The sequence below is a fragment of the Opisthocomus hoazin genome, chromosome 2 (assembly GCF_030867145.1).
Source record: "Opisthocomus hoazin isolate bOpiHoa1 chromosome 2, bOpiHoa1.hap1, whole genome shotgun sequence".
Lineage (NCBI taxonomy): Eukaryota > Metazoa > Chordata > Aves > Opisthocomiformes > Opisthocomidae > Opisthocomus > Opisthocomus hoazin.
Window position 1 is genome coordinate 26877792 of NC_134415.1, and position 25362 is coordinate 26903153.

The 25362-nt window shown below is 39.4% G+C and overlaps 1 protein-coding gene across 3 annotated transcripts in view; it reads right to left on the reverse strand.

The window, feature by feature from the left end:
• Positions 1-25362, reverse strand: part of LPGAT1 (lysophosphatidylglycerol acyltransferase 1) — a 64814-nt gene that overhangs the window by 30594 nt on the left and 8858 nt on the right. For all 3 annotated transcript variants that reach the window (XM_075412954.1, XM_075412955.1, XM_075412956.1), the window contains one exon: positions 5029-5147. In XM_075412954.1, coding sequence (XP_075269069.1) covers positions 5029-5147 — 119 coding nt within the window. The remainder of the gene's footprint in view (positions 1-5028; positions 5148-25362) is intronic.

Consider the following 25362-nt stretch of genomic DNA (forward strand, 5'->3'; position numbering starts at 1 on the left):
CCTATTCTCCCTTTTGACCACAGAAGCTATAAATGAATCCTTGGTTATATATTTGGAGAAATGTAACTGTCATACACCCTGGTTTCTTCACTTCTCCTTAAACAGCTGCAGCCAGATGCTGAACAAAGTGAAGTTTTTTTTTACACACTTGCAAGAACATACATGCCAAGGAACCTTTATGATACTTCATTGCCTTAGACATACAGCTGATCTCCCAGCTAAATCTAAACGTCACACTTATAAGGCAGCTGTTCTTGCCTAAGAGCACACTAAGAACAACTCAACTTTTGTGGTTTTTTAATACTAGCAAATTTTCTATTTGAAGATCTTGGATAATGCAAGAGCACGTTTCTGGACCCTCTAGTATCACTGGAAGTGGAAAAGGAAACCATGTCTGAGAGAAAAGGAGAGATCTCAAAAATGTGAAAGGTTTTGCTTTGGAAACAAGCATCCATTTCTTCTCTGTGACGTCCTGGTATCCTTTGCTGTCTGCCAGTAGTATTTCTTACTAGATGCTACACATCCAAGGAAGAAAGACATACTATGTATTTGCGAGCGATAAAAGAAAAATGAGTTCCTAGATGTAACTCCTCACTTGAGACTAATATCAGTGAACCGTTTTCTCATACAGCTACCTCCAGGTCCATGTTAAATAAAAGAGAGGATCTTACAGCAAAAATTCTTCTCTGCAGAGATTCACATTCTTTCAATTTCGGTAGATTATAAAGCCTTAGTGAGGGGAAAAGAAAGAAAGAAGAGGCATGCCCTAAGGACAAGAGTTAAAAAAAGCATCACTGAGAGGTGTTATTGCTCTTCAAGTGACTACAGTATCATGAGTTCATGCCTGTGCACCAGCCCAAAGATGACAAGTTCTTGTAGGGAAGTTCTTGTCATCTCCTTTGACAAAAACACCACCAAAATTCCACTGATGATGATTTAGCCTGCAGCAGTACCCATATGACTGTCAGTGTTCATCTGTTACTTTGGCATTTTTTCAAATATTGTTCTATTATATCAAGTAGAAGCTAAACCAACATAGCCTATGCTACTGAGGGAGATAATCAAGCTTAATAATCTGCTTTCCTGAAAAGAAAAGGTTTATGTCTTTTGAGGAGTCAACATTGGTCCTTAGATTTTCTATAGTAATTCTGGAGGGGGAACTATTAGCCACCAATACTGGTGCTTCTCTCCTCCCATACAACTTTATTGTTATATACCAACTGGACATTTAGATGACGAAAGCTGATCATTGCTCTTCAGAGTCTGAAGTCCATCTCACCATGTTTTAGGTGACACAGGGGTTCTAACTAGCATCCCTGGACTTCCTCAGTCTTGTTGAGGAGTGTGTCAAACCTCAGTGTGACGTAAAAGCTCTAAGACAAAACATACAGGCAGTTTGCTGCTAGTGGGCTAGTGGGCTATGAAGAGGAAAACTCCAGAGCTCAGTGAATGTAAATCTGCTTATAAGCCTAGGCAGTGGTAAAAAGTACAAAGAGAAAATATTTTAACATATGAATTAGTGAATATATGCACACACTCTAATACATAAAATAAAAAAGGAGCAGTCCAAAGAATAGGACACCATTATCTTGTTTGCAATCAAAAGGCTAATTAGATTAATGGGTATTCATTCTGTTCTGCTATCAAGGACAGAACAGAGGACGCTGCAAGATATAGGTAGTGGCTCTTCCATTTAGTATCCTCAAGAATGAAACAATGATTATCAGATGAGTCTCTTATCACTTGAATTTCAAGGAGGTTTAAGCAAATACATTCACAGTTATTTTGAGCACAGATTCGTAGTTATTTATAGATTGAAAGAATTTTTGGATGCTTTTTCAGGTCCTTTTTTCTTCATCCTTTCTGCTTAAGTAAGTTCAGAATGCAGAAAAAGCTTGTACCAATGTTACAAAAAAACCCTAGGTGCCTCCTATTCACAGGCCCGCTTTCATTTCACTCTGCATAGATTTCATAACAAAGCAACCTGAACAGACTGGCTTTCACCTTTCAAGCACCTCTAACTTAACAATGAAAGCTGGGAATGGATTTCTTGAAACTTGCACTCAAACAGCTGCAAGCTCTACTTTTTTCTCTCCACTGCACGCTTCATGGCACAGCTTTCTGCTCTAAATCAGAAAAAATAGCTACATTTATCAGTCCTAATCCAGTCAGAAAGCAGTAATTGCAGCATTTCAACCTACTTCTCTTTGTTAGACACATAACCTTTAATGTTTATGAGATCTCAGCTACCTTACTAAGTTCAACACTTACTCTCACAAACAAATTGGAACAATTTCTTGAACTACATAAAAAATGTAATCAGGTCACTTCCAATTCGGCTGAAACCTTGCTCTGTGTGGCTTGTCTTACGGTAACACATATTCATTAAACTGTACCAGTCCAGTTCTCCCATTAAAATTATAGCTTTTATCTAAGTTCCACTTCCTAAATAGAGATCACATTTTCCTTATTCACATAAGTGAATCCAAAAGACAAGAAACATCTTAAGACATGTATTTTAGATTAGTGCTTAGTGAGATTAAACTTGCTTAAAACAGTCTACACGATCATCTGTCTATACAAATTTACAGAATACTAGAAAAAAAGCACCATCACAGTTCCGGACATGGCACTTAGGAAACATTGCCAAGCTGCAAGAATGTTTCTGTATTCTATCTCACTACACAGAAAAACATAGAACTTTAAATCAAACACTTCTGATGTCTTAAATTCACATTTTTTAAAAAGCAGCATTAAATGGCAAGTGCTTGAAGATTACATCTGCTTTCAGTCTGCACTGGCCAGCAAATGCAAGCAAAAGAAATTCTGGACTACCACAGGAGGAAGGTCTTCCTCATTCTGCCACTGCACCATCACCATGAAGATGCTGCCTTCGGCAGGCCATTTTACTTCTTTGTGTGCCCTCCTGTGTGACATGGAAGTGAGCCTTTCACCTTCACAAAATACTCTGAGAGCTAAAAAGTCTTGTCAGAGTGGTAACGTGTTTACGAATTCGTGCAGCTTAACCATCAGAAGGAAAATGTTTAACAATTCTTGGAAATTAATATCTTGTTACTAACACACAAATATCAAGGTTGTGAAGGACTCCATGTTAAGTTTAAACAGTTTTAAAAGAAAACTGCCTAATTTAAATAGTTGCCTATTGTATAATGATTTATTTCAAACAGGTGGATTTGGGTTTTTTCCTCCAGTGGTTTCACAGTTACTCAAAGTAAAGACAATTCTCTTCTTTCCAGAAATATGAGGCATGCTATTTAAAAACCACTTGATTCAGCAAGTTCTAACAAGGATAAACTATTCTGATCTTTCTCATTATTTTTAGCCACTTGTACTACTCATGCTATATTTTAGGCACGTGTTGAAGCTCGTATTTTTTTTAATTTCTTTGTTAGCTAAGCACATTAAAGCCATACTAGGCTCTAGACAAATATATTACAACAGCTATGACTGCAATCATTTAAGGGAAAAAACAGTGATTTTAAGGATATTTTGCTTTTCCAAAAAGCAGCAAACCTAACAGTTTCCATGGTGAAGACTATTTGCCACCTCAATGCCTTCCTCCATTTTTAACATCTCCTACATTCATTGAAACTTACTCTGTCTTGACTAAAACTTTTTAGCTATGGAGGCGAACAGGATAAATATGGCTTAGATGTATATATAGTGTGTATATATATGTATATATAGTACACATATATTAGTCAATGAAGATATATGGTATTTAAAACACCTGGGACATCAACAGTCGAGACTGTATGCAATACATATCCACAGGACTATATCCTTACAGTCATATCTTTATCACAAGATTGCCCTCTGCATAGTTTTGATGAAAGGAATTAAAGAGTGTTTATTGTCACTCTACTCATTGGGGTACAGTACAGAATACCACATATACCTAACTTTCTCACTTCCAAAAGAAATCAAAGCAATTAGAAGTATTTTTAAAACACAATCTTCTCTAGGCTACAGTACCAAGAAAGAAATTAGTCTCTGCTCAATCTTGAGTGGCCTTTTCATACTTTCTTTTTTGAGTTTGGTTTGTTTGTTGGAGTTTTTTTTATTTTCAATCAGATCTGCTGTCATAAGTAAGATCTGAGAAAATTTCTAAAACAATGTTAAATCATTGGTAGAGATACAGTGTATACATGATCTATATTAACATACAGTAAGAAAAACAGTGCCAATTACAAGCTGTGCAGATGTAACAAAAAAGCAGTTGTTGTCTTCCTTGTTTCTTCTCCATATGGTCACAAGAAAGAAGAAAACACTAAGACAGCTGATGCACTTTTTCAGCTTGCCAGGTATGTCTCCCACCCTTTGCTGCCTCATCATACATACCCTCTTCCTCCTGATTTGCACATAATTTCCTGTTTAGATTTCCAGCACTACACTCCCTGCACGTGAATTTTCTGAATAGCAATGTGTGAAACAACTGACAACAGTTTGCACTTCTCACCAAGAAATGCTTAAGAGTTTGTGAAATAAGAGCTCAAGCAATTTTGACCTTAGCTAGCTAGCTTGGCTTGGACATGCCCTCAGTTTCTGAACTCCCACCAAAATCCCATACAGAACTTGCTTCTAACTGTGAGAAAAAAATCCATGCTGGAATAAAACCATAACCATGAAGCTAGACCTGTGTTGGTTTGAGCAAAGTTGGCATGAGTTGCATAAGGTCATGAGGTGAGAGGGAAAAGTCAAGTACGTGATTAACTGCAAGTAGATCTGCTTCCCTCTGTGTTAACCTAGACTGGATGCACACTGACTCAGCTTGTATTTCACCTTCTTCAGAGGCAACATTTATGGTCTAAAACCAGCTCCAAGCTACTGGCTGTCACATCAAACCAAATCTAAACAAAAAGCTTCCTGTTCAGGGCCTTGAGACTATTTGGTGGATTAACACACAAAAGTCAGTCATCACTACCACTCACAGATGCAAGCACGCCCAAGGAAACAGATTCCGTACACAGAAGCAATCCCATAGCCCAGTCCCCAGTTGTAGCCTACCGTGCCTTTATCCTGAAGGCACATCATCAGAGTGCAGACGTCACCCGTTGCTTGATGGTTCACCAGCACCATGGCTTCATCTTCTGATACCGCTTTAACATCATCACCCCATTCCACTACTATTAAAAAAACAAATAAAAAAGGTAAATTTTACAATGACCACATGGAAATTTTACTACCAACAAAACAAAAAACCCAAAGACCCCACACCCAGACATGTTACATGTCAATTTAAATTGGCACATAGCATAAGACAGGAATATTAGCAAGACCATTTTTCCAAGCAGAGGGTATCCAGCTTAATTTTAAATTGCATGCACAGAATAAGAACAAAACAAAAAAACTCTACCAGATCATATGCACAGAGATTGATCTTTTTGTATCATTACACCATTCCATATTTAGGGTCTCAAAATTACATAAGCTTTTGACCCAGCTTTCAAATTCAACTGTCTCGCCTCACCAGATTAAAAAAAGAAACAAACGTCAAAAATGGTTTTTTGTTATTTTTTTTAAACTTGACAAGTTTGTTCCATTTCTACACTTATTAAACTGCTCTGGTAAAAGCAAAACAAAAAAATCTGTAGTTGGATCATTATGTTGAAAATGCTACATGAAACAAACTCAGTAGTTCAAATCTAAACAAGTCAGCTATAGGCAAGAAAACGGGTTCAGAAAATGCTGCTCAGATGACAGAAATTATTAGTCACTATTTGTAGACCAGATACTCCCGTGGCAAGAACGATGTCAGTAGCTCTTGATCGTCCAACATTTACACTGACTAGCAAAAATTTGCTGGGGCAAGCAAAAGGAGTTAAAATTGCTAGTTCCATTATCACAAACTAACTAAATAGAGAAAGAGAAGACTGCCTCCCACAGAAGAACACAGGATGGAAAACTAGAAAGAGTCTGTCGTAAACCAGAGACCAGAATATATCTAATGCTCTTATCGAGGCAAAGAGACAAGCGAGTAGAGTCCAGCCCTCTTCACTAAAAGGGATGGTTACTGCAATGCAGGGTAAAGGGAAAAGATGGGCAGGCAGAGGAGCTTTATGAACTTCAAAAGGAAAAGCAAGATGCATTGCCCATGCACGTAGGATATGGCTATTGTTCTCTGTTTGTTCAGTATCTTAAGTGGTTCTTACCAGCTATTATGTTCATTTCTGACATCAAAGGAAATACTTCACCTCCGCTACTGAATCTTTAGCACTGTTGTTAGCAAGTCTCCAGACAGTGAACAACTCTCTTCGCAGGACAGTTAATTACTACTGTCTGTCTTTTAAGCAGTGGTTTAACTGATGCAAAAGCAACAGGCTACACACTGAAGACAAGAAGCAATAATCCATGCATAGCTTCTCTGTCCTTGCAGAAATCCAATTAGCATCACACCTTTGAAAATCACCAGCTCTATTACTAACAGCTTCCAAGTTAGTGCTGATTTGAGACTTGAGCACAAAGTAAAAAAACCAGATTGCTGTATTGGGTCACAAGTAGACAGAAACAGACTAGAGATACAAAGGTGAGGAGGACTATTCATTCCACAATGTTCAAACTCCTTTCCCTTCCCTGAGCAAGCTAAACACAGATCCTTTCCTCTTTCTCTCGACACGAATTTCGAAGATCCCCTTTATCCTTCCTCCTCAATTACGAGCAAATTCCCTCCAATGTCCTCTCTAACTCCACAGAAGCTGGAAAACGCCTGGATGTGGCACTCATAGTTGTCCATGCACCTTCCTTATCAAGTATTTCACATATCTACCCATGGCAATACCCCACAAGGCAAGAAACTAATGTCAAACAAGAACTGTTTTAAACTTAAATGAAACAACCCTGTACTGATTTTGAAATTATTACTTCAGTCTTTATTAAGTAGCCAATATACAAAAGTCTTACTGAACCATGGCTTTCCAAAAGTAATAAAAACTAAGTGCTACATACATTAAGCATCTGCAAAATAAAGTTTCACACAAGTAGCTAAGTATTTCCAAATAAAATTATTTTATTTCTAGATCACTCAGAGAAAAAATTGATTACTATAGATAATTCCCTGGAACATACACATTTATACTACTAATCATTTCTACTGTAGAGCAGTTTAAAAAGAAACTATTATTAATCTTCAAAAACATTTCACAGATCTAATTTTCTGAAGGCTCAACATAAAGTTCATGACTGAAAAATGTAAGCCATGAGAAGTAGCACACAATTGAAAACAACTAAAGAGGAAAACTTGTGACGCTTAACTTGCTAAAAAAGGTAGATTTTTAGCACACTAGGTGAAGACTATTGTCTGACTTTGAAACTTTCAGATAGGCTCCACTCAAAGAAAAACAAGAAAAAAAGATTCTGCTGTTACCTAGAATTATTACCTACTCTTGTTAAACACAATAGAGGGTAAAAACACACCACCAGCTTACAATGCACTAACAAGTTTCAGCTGAGAAGTAGTAAAAAGGTGGGCTCTGTTATCCCACTCCAAATGCAAGATAAAAAAAAAAAGTTTGATTTAATTCTTTAATTGACTTTTTCAATTCATTTTATCTATTAACTGGCCAGGCTAATAGCTCAACTTCTGCAGCTCAGCTGACAGGTAGTAATTTATTAAATCAAAGTGATTCGGCTGGACATCCTCTAGTTTCTTTTTCCCCATTTCTCCTCAGGCAATCAGGCTGTCTCTTGTACTTAATAATGCTTTTTGGTCGATTGATTGACCTGATTATCAAGGAGAAAAGAATAAGTTTGTGCAAGTCCCTCACAGAGCACTTCTAGATCGGAAACAGAACAGCAAACCATAAAAGTGTCCACAAAAACCACTGCCGTTACCACAGTTTTTTAAAGAAGAAAGAAACCCTCAAACATCTAGAATTTTAACTTCACAGTGTCCCTTCAAACTCAGTGGGGGGAATAAATGCTTTTCTTGAATTTTCTCACCACACTGAAATTTTCAAAAAGAGCACCTTTTGCTTTAATAAATACTTGTCCTATTACAGTCCTCCACTGCAGCTGGAAACATTCACATCAAAACCTCAACTGCATGGCAGCAGAACCAGGAACGCTGCTTTGCTCCACTGTTACAAGACAAAAACCAGTTCAAAGAGAAATATTTGTCACCTGGGGGCCTGAAAATCAGTAAGCATTCCTCTATGGCTTCCTTCTGTTGCCAGGGCACATTTTACAAGGATATCAGTTCTGTGTCTACAGCCTCGCAATAGTTAGATTTCTGCAAATGCAGTTTAACATAGTGAAATAACATAAAGAAAGAGCACAGAATCAGTTTAATGTGGTAATTCAAAATCATTGTAAACACAGGACCAAGAAAATCTGGTAATCCTGATTAGTAACGACATCTCTTACCCACAAGACTGAGACAGAAGTGGCTTAGCTGTAAGAGATACTTCATTTGTGATTTAGTGTTGTAAGCAAAAGACTTCTCCACGAAAGGATGAAGACAAGTTTACTTGCAATTGCACATGCCGTAAGATAGAAAGACTTATCCTTCTCTCATAACAAGAAGTCAAAGATGTACACAAGTGTCTCAAACATCAAGAAAATGTTTCATACAACGAGCTGCAAACCAAGCTTTTATGGGCTAATCCTTGCAGAGCTTAAAGAACAAAACAAAAGCAATAGAAGAGTTTTTTCCACATTTTACTGAACTATTACACATCTAAATGTAGCTATTGAGGGTTCTCAGAACCCTTGGCTGCTTGTAATCGTGTCCTTAACATAACTGTGTGCATGTAAGCAATGCTATGAATAAATATTCAAGCACTTAAATTGCAGTATGTCATTAGGCTGGGGAAATAACTACTCAGCTAAGTAACAATTCAGTAGATTTATTTCACACTTTTGAATATACCTGGCAAGAATGGCAGTCTGGTATTATGCACAATTGTCTAGCAATTAATATGAACTACTTCACTTTGCATACTGCATTTTAAAACTTAAAAATGTTCTGAAGTTTCTGACCCTCTCTCCTTTGTTATAGTTAATAGTTTCACTACGGTATGTACCATAAGAATCGGCATAAATTTTATTGGCATCTTAACTACTTAAGTTCCAATAAATACCTGGGGTTGTTATTTCAAAATCTACTGAGTTTTAACTTACTATTTCTCCACCGAATTAGAAAGGAAAAAAACATAAGTCTCCTGCCAGAAATTTCAACAGCTGTTAGGAAATGGGCAGTGAAGGAACCAGATACAATTCTCCTACTAGCATCATCCAAATCTAAAAGCTACCTTATTGATCCCATAAACAAAAAACAAGAAAAGACTGATGCTTTATGGCAAAGTCAGGGAAACTCTTTTAAATGTTCTAACCACAATTATTAAAAACCTCAAACCCATAAAACAGCTGGATACATCACCTGGAAGTTATGATATCTGTAAATGTATAATTAATTTGGATATCCACTTTAGCTGACATTTAGATTTGAGACTACACACAATATTCACAACGTTCTCTAGAAATTTGAGACGTTAAGAACTTTTACTCCAGAACTTCCCACCCCTTAGTTTATTTTCCTTCTGATCACTTGTAATTGCTTGCATCCATGAGGCAAGACTTCAAGAACACCTGCTCCAAGAAGTTGCAGGTTGGTAACACTTAGAACTGAACAGTACCACCGTTTGTCAATCGCCTGGAAACCTTCAGTGACAAATAAACAGCATTATTAATGGACAGCCTTCTTTGCTTCCTCAAAAGCCACCCTGCTTTCTAAAAGAAGGAACATTATTATTAGATATACAGTAGTGACTGTAACTCAAGACAACCAGGTTTATATGTTTTAAACATTCCTCCTCATTATTCAAGCATTTGTGTCTGGCAAGTTGCAACCCTGCTTTACTGTTATTCACAAATGTCTCATCAAAGCACATTTCAGCTAGAGTAGCTATGATTTGTCAGTCATTTGTCTCTCCTTTATAGATGGGATTCTTTGATAGCTGGCATTAAGAAATCCCAGAAGTGATGCCAGAGGTTAAATATTACTTAGCATGCCTAGACCACATTATAAAAAAAATGGATAAAGATGTGCTAAAGGTGGTTTTCTCCCCTTAACACAAAGGTTAAATGCATTTGTCCCTGAGAATTTGTTGCCTACAGCAAAAAAAAAGTAAAACAGGCAATGGACTAAACAAATCGGCATAGAGTTAGTTTTTTACATTTATTTAGCACGTATTTTAGGGTTAGAAGGTATTTGAAAACACCTATATAAAATCAGACACATACTATTGGAAATAGAAAAATAGCTTTTCCTAGCCCACTCATTCCTTCCAAATTTCATGCCTTCATATACTGTCTTTAAGTACATACAAGGCATACAAGTGATCAATGAAAGTACAATCCAAAAAAGGGGGAAAGAATATACATACAACATCAAATCTCATTAAACGTTCTTATGCTATTAAAGAATGTATCCTTACTTAGGAAAGTATTGTCAATTTCAATGTTATACAATATACACACCTTAAGCTTGTAAAAATACAATTTCAAACTACATTTTGATACCAAAAAAGCATCTTTTACAGCTAACTTGATTCAGACTTTTATGATGATAATAAACTGACCTGCACTGACAAATTTTTCCTTTTATTTCCATCAAGAAAAATGCTTATCATAGAGAAGTCGGAGAAGCAGCAGCAGCAGCTGGGGAAGAGAACCCTACAAATAAAGGGAGATTGTTCCTACAGTACACATTAATAAACCAAGGCTGGGTTTGAGATGTCCCAGTCACCACCTTCATTTTTCTGTGAAAAAACATTTTGCACACCTGTACACTTCACTGTAGGAAACAACCCACATTTCTTTTTGCTTTTAGTTCCATTCTTCTTAGCTTCCACCCTCTCTTTCTACACTTTACACAAAGATCTGCTTTGTGGAGAAGACACTTTAGCAGTCACAATATTTATGCCCTAAGTCAACCCACACTTTTACTTCAACTAACTGACAGGAAGACATGTCAAAAACAGGTGACAATTACAACAGACATCCCCTGGCTCCTTCATCTTTTGAATCAGCCCAAGAACCACATTTTTCCTAAAGCACAACAGTTCCTATTGCAAACAGGCACTAGTGATGACTACTTTTGAAGACCGACTTAATTTTCCTGGAGTGCCTGTTCAATACCTTATGGGTATAGTTTGCTTCAGTTCTATAATTCAGTGGCACAAGAGATGATGCTTGTGGCTGAAGAGAGGGCTCTTTTTATTCCTATGTGACTGAGAATCAATAAAAGCAAAACCTTAGCTCATCTTCAGTGAAGCAAACTGCTTCCACTGACTTCAGTACAGGCAACAGCATTTCAAGAGCGTCACCTCTTCGCAATTATGCTAGGCAAGCAGTTTATATGATAACAAAACTTTAAAAGTTAACAAATTCTGTCAGAATACACAAGATATGCTCGTTGCAGATATTTAAGGAATGGTTCCAATATAACTTCAGTCTTACAAGAACATCTCTTTCACTGGACATACCATCCACATTTTGCTGGAGGTCTCCCAACAGCTATTTTACGCTGCTCCCACCACACTGCTTGAATTGTAGAGGCACCAAAGTCCCAGAGCTCACAGTTCTGATCAATCAAACTGGAACCCCAGTTGTGTATGGTGCTTACCGCTTGCAAGCAGCAGTACAAGAGACACAGTGTTCGTAGCCACACCGGCAAATGTGGACTGTGAAAGGTGAAGATTGCAATAGATGTCAGCTTTCATGCCTATACTGGTAATAAACTATAGCAGCCAATAAGCAACTCCACTGTCTGTTTTGCTGCTTCTATTATTAGAAAAACAACTGCAAGACTGAAGAATGGTCTGGAGTGCTGAAATCCTTTTCAAGCACTTCGAGCTCATGAGTCAGACAACTCACAGAAGGAGCAAGCTGTACGGCACACTCCTCCCTGATGACAGATAAAATACATTAAGCATTCACTACCCAGAGGAACATCAATGCATTCATGATTCGTACCATCCTAAAAACGCTAATACCTTACATACTGCAGATGCTCTATGTCCAGAAAAAAAAAAATCAGTTAAGTTTGAAGCCTAGAAGAAGCATCAAAACAATGGGGCAGTCTCACAATATTTTTCTCACCATGAAAGAATACTATTTTACATTTTTAACACACTGAGGAAATTAAACATCAGAACAAGTAAAGGTTATTAAGGAATACTGAAAATCAAATAGTCTGGCTTGAAAGTTAAAAACCATCCTAAGCAGCTTCAAAGTATACACAAAAAATGACCTAGTTAGAAGCAGACAGTCAACAAGGGCCTAAAAAGACAAAGGAATCTGAATCAACAGTAAATATACTTCAGATTAACTGCTATCACTTCAGTCCATATTCAGTATCATTTTGGTCAGTCCTAGTCACATTGTGGAAACACACACTGTCAATCTATGTTCAAAAATGTGTATTTCCAATATCATCAAATAACGACATGAAGTTTACAGGACTGTCACTAAGATGTCCATAAACCAAAAAGAGGTATATAACCTAAAGATGAACTTTTGCCTTTTGCTGGTTAAAAGCTTCTGAACACTCTGGGGATGACCGAAAAGCTGTAACACCGTAAGTGCCAGAAGCAAAGAAACATTTCCACAAAACAAGCATCGAAGAGACTCTGAATAAAAGAATCTCAGCTACACTGTCATACAGGGCAAAGACAAGACTTGCAGCTTGCTAAGACTGTGCAATTTTATGTGGCAAGTAACCTGCTTTGACAATCACTGGGCCACAAATTCGCTTGTTTGAAAAAATGTCCCCAGAAATTTTAGTCCACAGATGTTTTATTGCTCCCTAGACAGACACTATGGATTTGAAAATTTCAAGGAGAAGAACAAAGACAAAAGTTTTTATACCAGTATGCACTTTGTCATTCAACCTCACATCAGCGACAACGATGGAAAAACCGCAGTCAATGCAAACAGGTCCAGCACTTACATAGACTCTTTTTGTCAGACAAGGCTGTGGGTCCTACATTTTAGTCTCTTTCTCTACAAGGATGATTTTTACAAATGAGAAAGGATTCTCACCACTCAAGCACGTGACTTTATATACTACATCCACAGAACACTTCTCCATTTTTTTAAAATGCAAGGGTCCAACTCTTGCGATTTCACCCATAACAATGCTGTTTTAACAAGAAGGAAGTCCAAAATCAAGTTTGCATAATTTGATACCACAGTCTTAAAAGCCATATTCAGTGCACTGTATATTGAAACTACAGTATGGTTACAACACGAAATACATCCTAAGCTCAATGAAAGTTATAACTGTAAGATGGTTTTATTAAAAACAGACAGGCTTTTCTAGAATTAAAAAGAAAAGTTATTTTGAAAACAGAGGCATTTCAGAATACACCACCATTACAACAATTCAAGCATGTTTCTCTTTGTAAAAGGTTAAGTACCACAGAAGTGCAGTGAAAAGAGGAAAGACTGTTTCTTTTCTCTGATCAAAAAACACATCAGTGCAGCTGGGTAACTAAAAAATGCTACAAATACAGAGTTTGCTATTATTGTTACTCTTATCAGCCTTTCAAGCAAAAAACAGTTGGCTGCAACTCTGTATGTTTAGTAACCTGAACTCAGCATGTTACTACAGTACTTTACCCATACTCATCTGACCCATCACTACTGCTGAGCAACTAACCAAGCAGCACCAGAGCTGTCAAACAGGGTCTGACACATCAAATACTGACAGGCAGGAACAATTCAATGAAAGAGCCATGGTTTTGCCCCCCCCCCCCCCCCCCCTTTAAAAACTGCAGGTATCTTCACAAAAATTCCCATCTGGAGCTGGAGCAGTGATTTCTTCCCAGGTTCAAGTCAGAAGGAGTTAGAGGCAGGCCTCCCTTCTGTAATATCTGAAAAGAATGAGAAATAAAACAGGAGGGAAGGGGAAAAGTCCTTTAGCACAAAAAAGGTATAAGGTAGTCTGAAATTCAGTAATGTCAACATTGTGATTTGAGCTTTAAGAAGGGAAGTTGCAGGAGAAAACCTCACCACCTCCAGCAGCGCAAACTCCAGCTGAAGGCCAGTTGCCAGGGCTGCACACCAGGGTCGATACAGGAACCCGTACTGTTTAACATCCTCATTAGCAGCCTGAACGCTAGGAGAGAGTGCACGCTCCACAAGTTTGCAGCAAGTCTGCAGACAACGCAGAACCAGGAGGAGTGGTGGACAAGTCAGATGGCTGTGCTGCCATTCAGAGGGAGGAGAAACAGGCTGGAGAAATGAGCCAACAGGAAACTCGGGGAGTTCAACAAGCGGAAGCGCTGCGTCCCACACCTGGGCAGATGCTCTGCAAGAAAGGCCCCGCGGTCCTGGAGGACAAGCTGACCACGAGCCAGAAATGCAGCCTCATGGCAGGGTAAACAGTATCTTGGGCTGCATTAGGAAAAGCATTGCCAGCAGGTGGAGAGAGGTGGCCCTTCCCCTCTGCTCAGCACTGGGGAGCCTGCAGCTGGAGTGATGGGTCCAGTTCTGGGCTTCCAGTACAAGGTAAGACGCAGACTTACTGGAGTGACTCCAACAAAGGGCCAGTAAGATAATTAAGGGACTGGAGCATCTTCCATACTAGGGGAAACTGAGGGCGCTAGGACTGTTCAGCCTGGAGAAGAAAAGGCTCCGGAGAGGGAATCTTGCCCATATGCAAGTACCTGATGAAGATGCGGTGAGAGGAGTAAAGAAGATTTAGTCAGACTCTTCCCTGTGGTATCCAATGGCAGGTTTGGGAAGCAACGGGCACAAATTGACATACAGGAAATCCCACTTCAACGCAAGTTAAATAAAAAAAGAAAAAAATCCACTTTTTTCCTGTAAGAGTGGTCAAACACTGGCACAGGTTGCATAACAAGGTCGTGGAGTGTCTATCCCCATTCTGTTCAAAACCCAACTGGACGTGGACCTGGGCAAGCTGCTCTAGCTATCCTTGCTTTGAGCTGGGCATTCAACTAGATTATTCTCAGAGGTCCCTTCCAACCTAAACAATTCTGTGCTTCTGTGATCTATAGCCTGACACCAGCATGAAAAATCTAGTGCTAACAAAATTCTTTCTTAGAGGATACTTTCAACTACAACAATTTCATCCTGCGGCATGAAAAGAAGCAGCCTTTATAGTCACAAAGCACATGTTGTAAATACAAACTGGCAAGGTTTTTCTATTTTACTGCTGCAGAACTGCAGCAAAGACACAAATTCGAAGCATAGTTCAAGCCTTAATCATGGAAGAAGCAGAATGATTTGACCTGCAATCATGAGACCCAGGCAAAAAGGTGGGACCAGTGACCAACACCACAAACTTGAGGCAAAGATGCATTTTAGCCAGAATGAGCCATTATGTTCACTGCTATAGTCTTGAGATCTTCATCCAGAGATCTTCAGATCTTCATCTTTAGCTATATTACAAGATTTTACAGCATATTAAACTACTCTATTGAGACTGTTTTGTCTGCATGTCAAACATGAAGTATGCAAGCAGCTACATTCAAATTGAGATGCTTTTAGTTACTCAAACACCAAGACATTCAAATTACTACTCAACACTCAGATATAGGTACTGATACCTACTTAAACGTAAAACTTAAAGATTAGTGTAGTAACAAGTAAACAAAAGGAAAAGAAAAAAAGCATGTGAAGTGGGAAGGCCTCAATTATTTCCTCTACTTTCTTTATCTAAGATATTTTTCCTGTTTTGGGCAAATCGCTCTAATACTTGAGAAGCAAAAGAGAGCCACTGCAACATCACATGAGCATCTGTCCTGGTAAAAAACAAAAACAAAGAAACAAAGAAAGAAAGAAGGGGCAAGACAGTACAATCAGAGCCATCAGAAGTAGATGGGATGATGGGGCAGCAAGCACCAGTTCTACCAGAATGAATCCTTACGGAACTTCAGTCTCCTATGCTGGAAGACCTGCCAGGCAAGTCCCTGTTGGCCCAACATGCAAAGCATAAACAGCACGAGTCACCCAACTTGCTTTCTAAATTGCTATGAATTTATTTTTAAAACAAACAAGCAAACTTGTTAGATGTGTTGTGGACTTTAGACCATGGCAAACAGAGTTTTGTTCTTTTAAAGAGTGTTAGAACATGCTAAAAACATGCAACCTCTCACTCTTCTCCTTTTCCCTGTAAGCTTAAGTACAAGAGAGAAAGATAAACGCCCTTGTTATAAAAATTTTGTAGCTATGTGCCACAGATGCTACAGAACAGCTATTTAGGCAGGGACAGGGTGACAGCTGTTTGATTTTTAGTGGGTTTTGGATTTGTTTGGGGAAAGCAAATTAAATAAAATATTTTCTTCTTAAGAGAGCACTCTGAAAGCACACCCTCTGTCACAGCTAAATTACTGCATCATAACAATAACCTGACCTGTCTTTGCAGAGTCAACTGTCTAGCAGCAGAATCTACCCAGGGGCAATATCGCAAACTACAATACTATTACTACAGTTTTCGTCTGAGTCACTGGCAATGGTATGCGTCACTAATTTGATCCTGTTGCTTATCCTTCCAGATGCGAAATACCCTGTGATGCTGAAGAGCCACTCATAAGGTACTTCACCTTCCTCAACTGTTAAGGTGGCTCAAAAAGTACAGCTACCATATCATACAGCCTTAAACAACTAACAGATACAGGACAAAAGCAGATCTTACCACTCAGGTTTCAGGGGAGACAATGCCTAGAGAATACACCCAGGTTCATGGCCCTAAGTAAAGCGATACTTTTCAGGTTGTGTCATCAAGACCAAAAACAGTACATCCAAACCAACTGTGTGAAAAATCCCATTAGGGTAATGGTCTATGCAGAACAAATGACTTCTGAAGTAGCAGTCCTGTTTCCCCTAGGGAGAGGACTATCTCTGTCAAAGCAGAGGGAATGGTTGAAACCTGCTTTGCAGCCTTCTGCTTTTAACTCCAAGGATCTTCATCGAAACAGAAACAGAAGAAATGCAAGATGCAAACTAGTTGGTCTGGTGCAAGCGGGCTGAAACAGACTAATAATCACCAAGCCATCGTACAGGACCACAGCACTCCCACAGGCTCCATTCAACTGTTCAGCCACTTACCCAGAGCTGTGCACTGAAACACCACAGGACTTCCTAGTAGGAGTCAAAGTTTCTTTTCTATACAACAGAAGTAGAGTCTGCACTGTGTAGTCCAGAAAAATATGAATACTGGTGAAACTGGACAAATACTCCACTGGAACCAAACGCACCCGCAAGACAGAAGTAAGCCTTCAGGTGAGTATTGGAGAAAACCTGTAATTCTGTTTCAAGAAGAAAAAAAGACACAAGTAGAGTCTGATTGCTATAAAAAAAAAAAAAGATACGAACCACCTATTATCATAAATAGGTAGGTGTAACCCACAGTAGATTTTTTTGGTTTTGCTTTTTAAGTGGACATATTTGAGTCCTTACTGGTTCTGGACAGCGATACAAAAGAGTTTAAGGAACTAGTTACAAAAAGTTTAGTTATATTCTGTGATAACTGCCCAAAATTAACTCCTGATAATGACTGCACAAAATATTCACTGTTATTTAAGAGGGAGCAAGCTCTGTTACAATGAAGTTCTGCAAAAATCGCTGTCTCTTTAAAAAAAAAAAAAAAAGAAAGCTGTTTGGAAAGCCACAGATCTAGCTATGCAGAAGATACTGCTCCTACTTGGTCTGGATTTCCAAGTCAGGCCAGTTGAAAATAAGGCTTTAAAGAGCAAGTAACTGGTGGCATATAGCAATGAACCTACTCAGGAAGAGATGGCCATTTCCTCTCCTTTTAAGACTTGTACATTGCAAGCTTCCTGTATATTTTCAAGGAAACCAAAGCATCTAGAAGCTTTTCAGATGTTTTTCCAAAAAAAACACAGCTGCAGAAACAACATGACATACTCAGCAGTCTTACAACAAATATCCCAAGGCCATGGAATATCAAGTCTTTCTGGGGACAGTGGAAGAACTCAATAGAATTTAGTTATTACCTACTACACAAGGGACTGGAGAGGTTAACTAGCAATGAAAAGACATGAGTTGGAAGTCTCATTTCCATTTTTAACTGCAAGTTCTAAGTTACTGTACATCTTGGGACCATAACCTTTTCACAGCACTTTACAAGAGGCTCTTTCAGGTAAAAGACATGCAGAATGCAGAAAATCAGACTGCACAGAGGGAGACCAATTTCCCATAGGAAACTGATAAAGCACATTATTCTAGTGCACTTACACCACAGCTGGAGAGGTAACTAATTCAGGGTTTTCTGGTGCCTATGAAATTCTCTGAAATGCCTTGAGGTTTATCAAATACAGAAACCAGAAAGCTGTAATAGGGCCAGAAGTCAGCAAACATTGCTTTTTCTTTAAATAAGATGTGAAACTTGCCTGAATCTCGCAGTGAGAGTTTGCATTTATCTCTCTCTACATATCAAGCCTAATTAAATAGCATGGTGAAAAGGCTTAATGAGCTCCCGCGCGTTCAACTACTTAGCTCTAGAAATGTACCACCAGGACTGGGAGCAAGCAAGGGTTACAACCAGAATGCTGCATATCAAGAAAAGCTGCCAGAGTTACTACAGGTAAGAACTAAGACTGTGATTTTCCGAAGATGTGCTAGGTTAAAAAAAACCAACATAATTACACTACTGAGCAAGGAAAACATTTTCCCAGTGTTCAAATCCAACTGGGCTCAGAAGAACATGATTTTGCACAAATCCTTTAAATAAATCATATTGATTCAAAAAAAATACCAGATTTTGATCAATTTTTCCTCCTAATGGAAGCAAACTGCATGACTTTAATCATTGGCTGAAGGTTCAAGTCAAGAAAACCAACAATACTATTACTGGAAAACAAGATTCTGAATGTGGTAAGACCACCCCTATATCCCAGCTCTGGTCATTACCTTCTGCTTACCTAAATCAACTTCAGTTACCTTGCAGTTACCTCTTCATATTCTTCAGGTCTTGCCTAAGTTATTACAAAATGCTGTTGATGCTGTCTTGTTACACAGCTGACGTCTTTCAGCCCAGCTCATGATGCAGTACAAATACTCACCACATAAAAGTAGTGCTGGATGTATTAGGAAAACTCTTTACTTTCAGATTATCTCTGTTAAACGGCCTACACTGGAAAGGCAAAAGGCCATTCTGTGCATTTATTTACCGAATCCCTACAGTGACCTCAGAACTGAAGACCTTCTCTCCACTTGAAGGACATCGATCACTGAAACCTCTTCAACTCAGTGAACTCTGGACACTAAAACCAGAGCTACTGAGTGCCTGAATGATCATAAAAACAGAAATACATATTCAAACAGTGTATTCTGAGATTGCAGAAGTAGCATGATGTAAAAATCAATATTCTCAAGCAATAAAACTGGCTACTAATCAAACAGCTGCTCTCCTCCCCCCATACACCTCCGCACTATCCTCCAGTTCCAGTGGGCTAGTGTTGCCATATATCACAAAATAGAACCAAGCCATTGGACATTGAAGTTGCAGTGTGGAGAGGAAAACATAATAATGAAAGGCATGCAAACAATCAAAAAATAACTAAATACAGATGCAAGGAAGCAGAATGACAAACCTTTTAAAAGGTGCCTTAAATGTTTGCACATTAGGTTTCAAGCACTTTACTAAACTTCTCACCCACACTACAAACAACAGTCTTTACAACAAAGAGATTATAACTTGAACAAGAACTCTAAACACACTCCCCCTTGGACTTCTTAGATACTATGTTATTTTTTTGCAAATAATGGATTTTACAAAAGCCAGGGGGCAAATGATGTTCAGTTACCACAAATTTAATCAAAATAATTTAATCATAAACCAGTAAGAAGCTAATGATGCAAATTAACGTAACAGCAAATTCCTATATTCAGTTTTATATTTCTGTTTGAAGTCCCACTATTAAAACAAGAGGCCATAGTAAGTTTGAAAACTGTACAACTAATAATAACTGTAGCCAGGAACTTAAGCTAGTACTTTTGCTGGTATGACACAGTAAACAATTCAAGCCAACAAAGCATCTTACCATATTTAAATTTACCCCAGGTTATCCTATACCAATTCAGTGACTCTTTAGAACTCAGTGTGTGCCCACGTTTCAGGGTGCCCATAAGCAGAAGTCCATTATCACAAAATCAGAAGCAACACCTTTATGGCAGTGTCAGACTGTCACAAATTAAGTAACTGGCAGAATAAAACAGCTTCTCTCGTTACATTATTCTAGCTGACATACCTCAAAGCAGCACCAGAAAGTTTACTGTTCCTAATTTTAAAAAAGTTTAGCTCTCTGGCACCTGCTACTATTACAAAACAAATAATCCTCTTACACCTGCTGACAACTGCAAAAAATACCTTGGATTTGTGGCTGACAGTCTTACTGGGAGTTTCTGTAGTACTTTCTACTGACATAAAATGGTCGGACTCGATACAAACAGATTTATTCAAACACTCTGAATGGCCGGCTCCAATACCTACCCTTCGTCCTCAGCACACAGACTAATATTCAATGGACCTTTCGGTGAAATACCCAGGTCCTAATTTTGAAATATGTTTCTGCAATGACATAAGTAGTATAAGGTAATTAAGGCTTCTCTTCCCTCCCTTCTTACTCCTCAAATTAAAAAGAATTCCGCATCTCAGTTCAAAAAGTTTTTCTATACATTGGGCAAAAAATGGTAAAAATGACAGCAGGCAAACGCTAGGGGAACAAAAAAAGAAAAAGAAGAGACTTCAGCGTACATCAATTAAAAACGGTACTTCACTGCAGAGCAGCTTCTCTGGAGAGCATCTGCAAAGGCGTTGAACAACACAGTTGTGAAAGGGACTGTGGAAACGGACTTCTCCATTTCAAATGCAGCAAGTGTGCCACAAATGCAAGAAGATACTATGAATCTCAGAATTCCACTTTACAATTAAGTGATTAATGCGAATACTCGTAAGTCTGCAGGTAGGCACTGCAAGGACTCCACATGCATCACGATGTGTGGCTGCAAGTGCCTTGGCTTACTCATGAAGCACTTGCCAGAAGTGTTACAAATTACTTTTTCCTCAGACAAAATCAAAACTAGGCAAAAATAAATGTATTCAGACTATAGAAGTCTAGCACTCCCACAGAGTAAGCTTTGGTCAACACAAACATCGAATTCTACCTATCCAGCTAAATGCTCTGTACTTTGCCCAAAGAAACCCTGCCTCAAAGCAAACCCAGTGAGTGAGCAGACACTCAGATTTACCACAGTGGTTTTGCAAAGTATCAGGAAAGGGTGGTAATGGGACCGGAATAGGAAGGAGCAGGCCACCTGCCATGGTTCTTTCTTCACCACAGCAGCCACCTAAACAACCCTTAGCCCTCCTACATGACACATGGTGACACCACTCATGGTGACGTGAACTCGTCTCTGCATTTTAGCTTTTAAGTTTAGTAGGCTGTTAAAACATTCCCAAAGAATGTAGGCAATAAAGGGCAGAGGGGGGAAAGGCAAACTTCAGTATTTTCTCCCTCTGAAATAAATGAGGGACAAAAGGGGTTCTCCAGCCTGTAAATATCTTGTCAAACTCCAGAAGCCCAAGGTAGGCATCAAACAATCTTTAAAACACATCCAAGACAATAGAATTACCTGAGCAAAGGCTGTGCTGTTGTCACCATTCCCTTCCTACATTACTAGGTTAGAAGACCAAAGTATTAGGTTTGATGATACAGATAGAGTAAGTCATAAATACAAAAAAAAATATTCACATTTGTTTTCATGTAATCCACTACATGCAAGAGGCTTAACAGACATTTATACTAATCGTACCTTCATCTGAAAGCATTTTTACAAATGTAAACTGAACTTCATTGGTCCTTCATGTTGTATTAGTGTATAGACAGGCTACAGTTACATTTATTTCCAAGTAAAGCTGTTGCTAGGAGAAACAATAACTGAATTTTATGAAAGAGTCAAGCACAGAAAATAAAAATGGATATGAAAGAAGAATGCATTTGGAAAGGAAATTGGCAGTTACCAGAGCTGGAGTTTTGCCAGGCCATCTACATATATTTACGCATATCAAAACAGACTAGGTTTGGGTACAATACTCAAGAGGCCACCTTTCTAACATAATGCCTTCAACTGTGCTACATGGTGGTACAGTACCCTTCTTGACAGACTCTCATGCCACTTACCACCCACACCGTTGCTCTCCCCCAGGTCTCCCCAAATACACTCAAATACACCTCGAGCCTCATGTTTCTACATGTCCCTGGGTCAGACTCACAACTGATTCTCTCTTTGGCTCTGCCCTGTCTACAGTAATCTAAGCGTCCCTGTTCTTTCTTGAGAGTTTCAGTCAGGTTGATTTCCTTCCAGTCCTCCTTTTAAGAGGCAACGCCAACTCCTGTTTCATGTACAGAGTAGAAAGTCTTAAAAACACAGTACTTTAAATTCTTTTACCACCTTATCCTTTTTCCTAATGTCAAGACTAAACAGTTATCTGCATATGCCTTTTGGATCTAAAAGGCTATGATAAGCAATGTGGACTAAGCATCATCAAAGGAAAGTGTTATGGGTTTGCATGGCAAGATTTTGGTAGCCGGGGGGCTAAAGGGGTGGCTTCTGTGGGAAGCTGCGAGAAGCTTCACCCATGTCTGACAAAACCAGCGCCAGCCAGCTCTAAGACGGACCTGCTGCTGGCCAAGGCCAAGCCAGTCAGCAACGGTGGTAGCGCCTCTGTGATAACATAGTTAAGAAGGGGAAGAAAAAAAAAAACTGCGGCGAAACGGCAGTGAAGAGAGAGGAGTGAGACGATGTGAGAGAAAGCACTCTGCACACACCAAGGTCAGTGAAGAAGGAGGGGGAGGAGGTGCCGGAGCAGAGGGTCGTCCCTTGCAGCTTGTGATGAAGACCATGGCGAGGCACACTGTCCCCCTGCAGTCCATGGAGGTCCACGGTGGAGTAGATATCCACCCGTAGCCTGTGGAAGGGATCCCACACCGGAGCAGGTGGATGCTTGAAGGAGGCTGTTACCCTGTGGGGAGCCCATGCTGGAGCAGGCTCCTGCCAGGAATCTGCGGACCCGTGGAGAGGAGCCCAAGCCGGAGCAGGTTTGCTGGCAGAGCTTGTGACCCCGTGGGGACCCACACTAGAGCAGCCTGTTCCTGGAGGACTGCACCCCGTGGGAAGGACCCACGCTGGGGCAGTCTGTGAAGAGCTGCAGCCCGTGGGAAGGACTCACATTGGAGAAGTTTGTGGAGAGCTGTCTCCCATGAGAGGGTCCTCACACTGGAGCAGGGGAAGAGTGTGAGGAGTCCTCCCCCTGAGGGACAAGGAGCAGCAGAGACAACGTGTGATGAACTGACTGTAACCCCCATTCCCCATCCCCCTGCGCCACTCGGGGGGAGAAGGGAGAGAAATGGGACTGAAGCTGAGCCTGGGAAGAAGGGAGGGGTGGGGGGAAGGTGTTTTAAGATCTGGGTTTATTTCTCACTATCCCACTCTGATTTGATTAGTGATAAATTACACTCTCTTTTCTCCCCAAGTTCAGCCTGTTTTGTCTGTGATGGTAATTGGTGAGTGCTCTCTCCCTGTCCTTGTCTTGATCCTCGAGCCTTTCATCATATTTCCTCTCTCCTGTCCAGTTGAGGAGGGGGAGAGTGATAGAGCAGTTTTGGTGGGCATGTGGCATTTATCCAGGCCACACAAAAACAGAAAGGCAGCAGCTTCATTGTCTGCCACTGCCAAATTAACACATTGTTCTAGAAGCAGAAGAAGTAACAAAGCCTGGTTTCCCCAAAACTTGGTGTCTAACCTCCTTCTCCTCAGTGGGCTGGACAAGATATGCCAGCACTGTGGCAAACCCAAAGCGATTGATGCATTGGTTGGACGTGCAGGAAACGTCAAACAAGATACATGACAGCCAAGTCTGCCTGAGCTACCCGTAGCCAAGGCGCTAATCTGGGTCCCTCTCTCCTACACTCAGCTGCCAACTTTCACAAAACTCAAAAGAACACCATTACGTCTGAAATCTGAACCATCTGGTCAGTTGCAGACAAATTTGCAAGAAGGCAAATCAGAAGTATGGGAGGGGTGAGAGGAAGAATAACTTAAACAAATAGCTTAATCCCAGCAGGAAACTACACTTAAAACACTGTCACATTAATCTGCAAAAATAATAAAATACTCATGTCACCAAATTACATTAAAATGGTGTTGAATGGCCCACCCTAAACACCACGCTCAAACGTAACTGATGCTTAAATTAACCAAAAATACGTATTCTTAATATTAATAGGGTTTTTCTCCCCAGTTCTGGCAGAGACAACACAGACTTTCACAGAAACTGAACATGCTTGTAACTTTGGGATGCTAGAAAACAAGTGAAACTAAATATAAAAACTTCACACAAAATCCTCCTTTCTGCCACCAAAAAAACCACACCCACAAGCACTCACGACATTGTCCTAATGATTCAACTTTTCAGAACCCATGTCCTCCCAAACAGCAGGAGCGCTGGCCCTCGCTCTTAGAACATCCATTTCTATTTTTAGTTCTACACAAGCAAGAAGCAGTAATAAAGTTATTAAATCTTTCCTCTCCCCCTTTACTTAAATTACAAAACTGAGGTGAATATCTAAGTTTAAACTATCAGACTCCTTAAATACAGACAATTCCTTACTTTTTAGAACTATAACATTTAAACAAGCAGTTTTCAGATTATATTGTATGACTGCAAAGAAGTAGCACTACTGACACTATCCTGCAGAGTAAATATTTGTGAAAAGACACAATGAAAGTATGCAAGAAAAAAAACACACACACACAACCCCTAGGCACTGCTGTCTTACTATATCTTAAAGACTTTACTTTTCTACCTTCTAATAACACTAAAAGTCTCCTTCTTCTTAACACAGAGGCAGGGAGTTGCCTGTCTTCTACTCTATTCTGCCCAGGAAACAGAATCACTGAGTTGGCCAATTCAGCTCCAGTTCAAGTTCAGCTGTGAATGAAATTGTTCTGATTTTGGCTTGCACTAATGAAGCTGTGGACCCTCCTAGAGCCCCTTCTTTATTCTTCAATAGCTTTAAAACAACTGAGACAAAAACAGCAAAGTGAAGCTGAATCACCAGTATTTTTAATAATATTCTCCATCTTGTTCTTTACATATTTTCTAACAGAATGTATAGTTGTGCACTGAGACAAAACTTTCCCTAAGCTCTCCACCTTGATACTAATCTCTTTCCTAAACTGCTACTTTACTTAAATGTTTATTACTTTGGACTGTTCAACTCTGAACAACTTCTGCATTTTGTTGGCTATTCATACAGTTTAAGTCCTTTCAAAGTTCTTTACAATTGT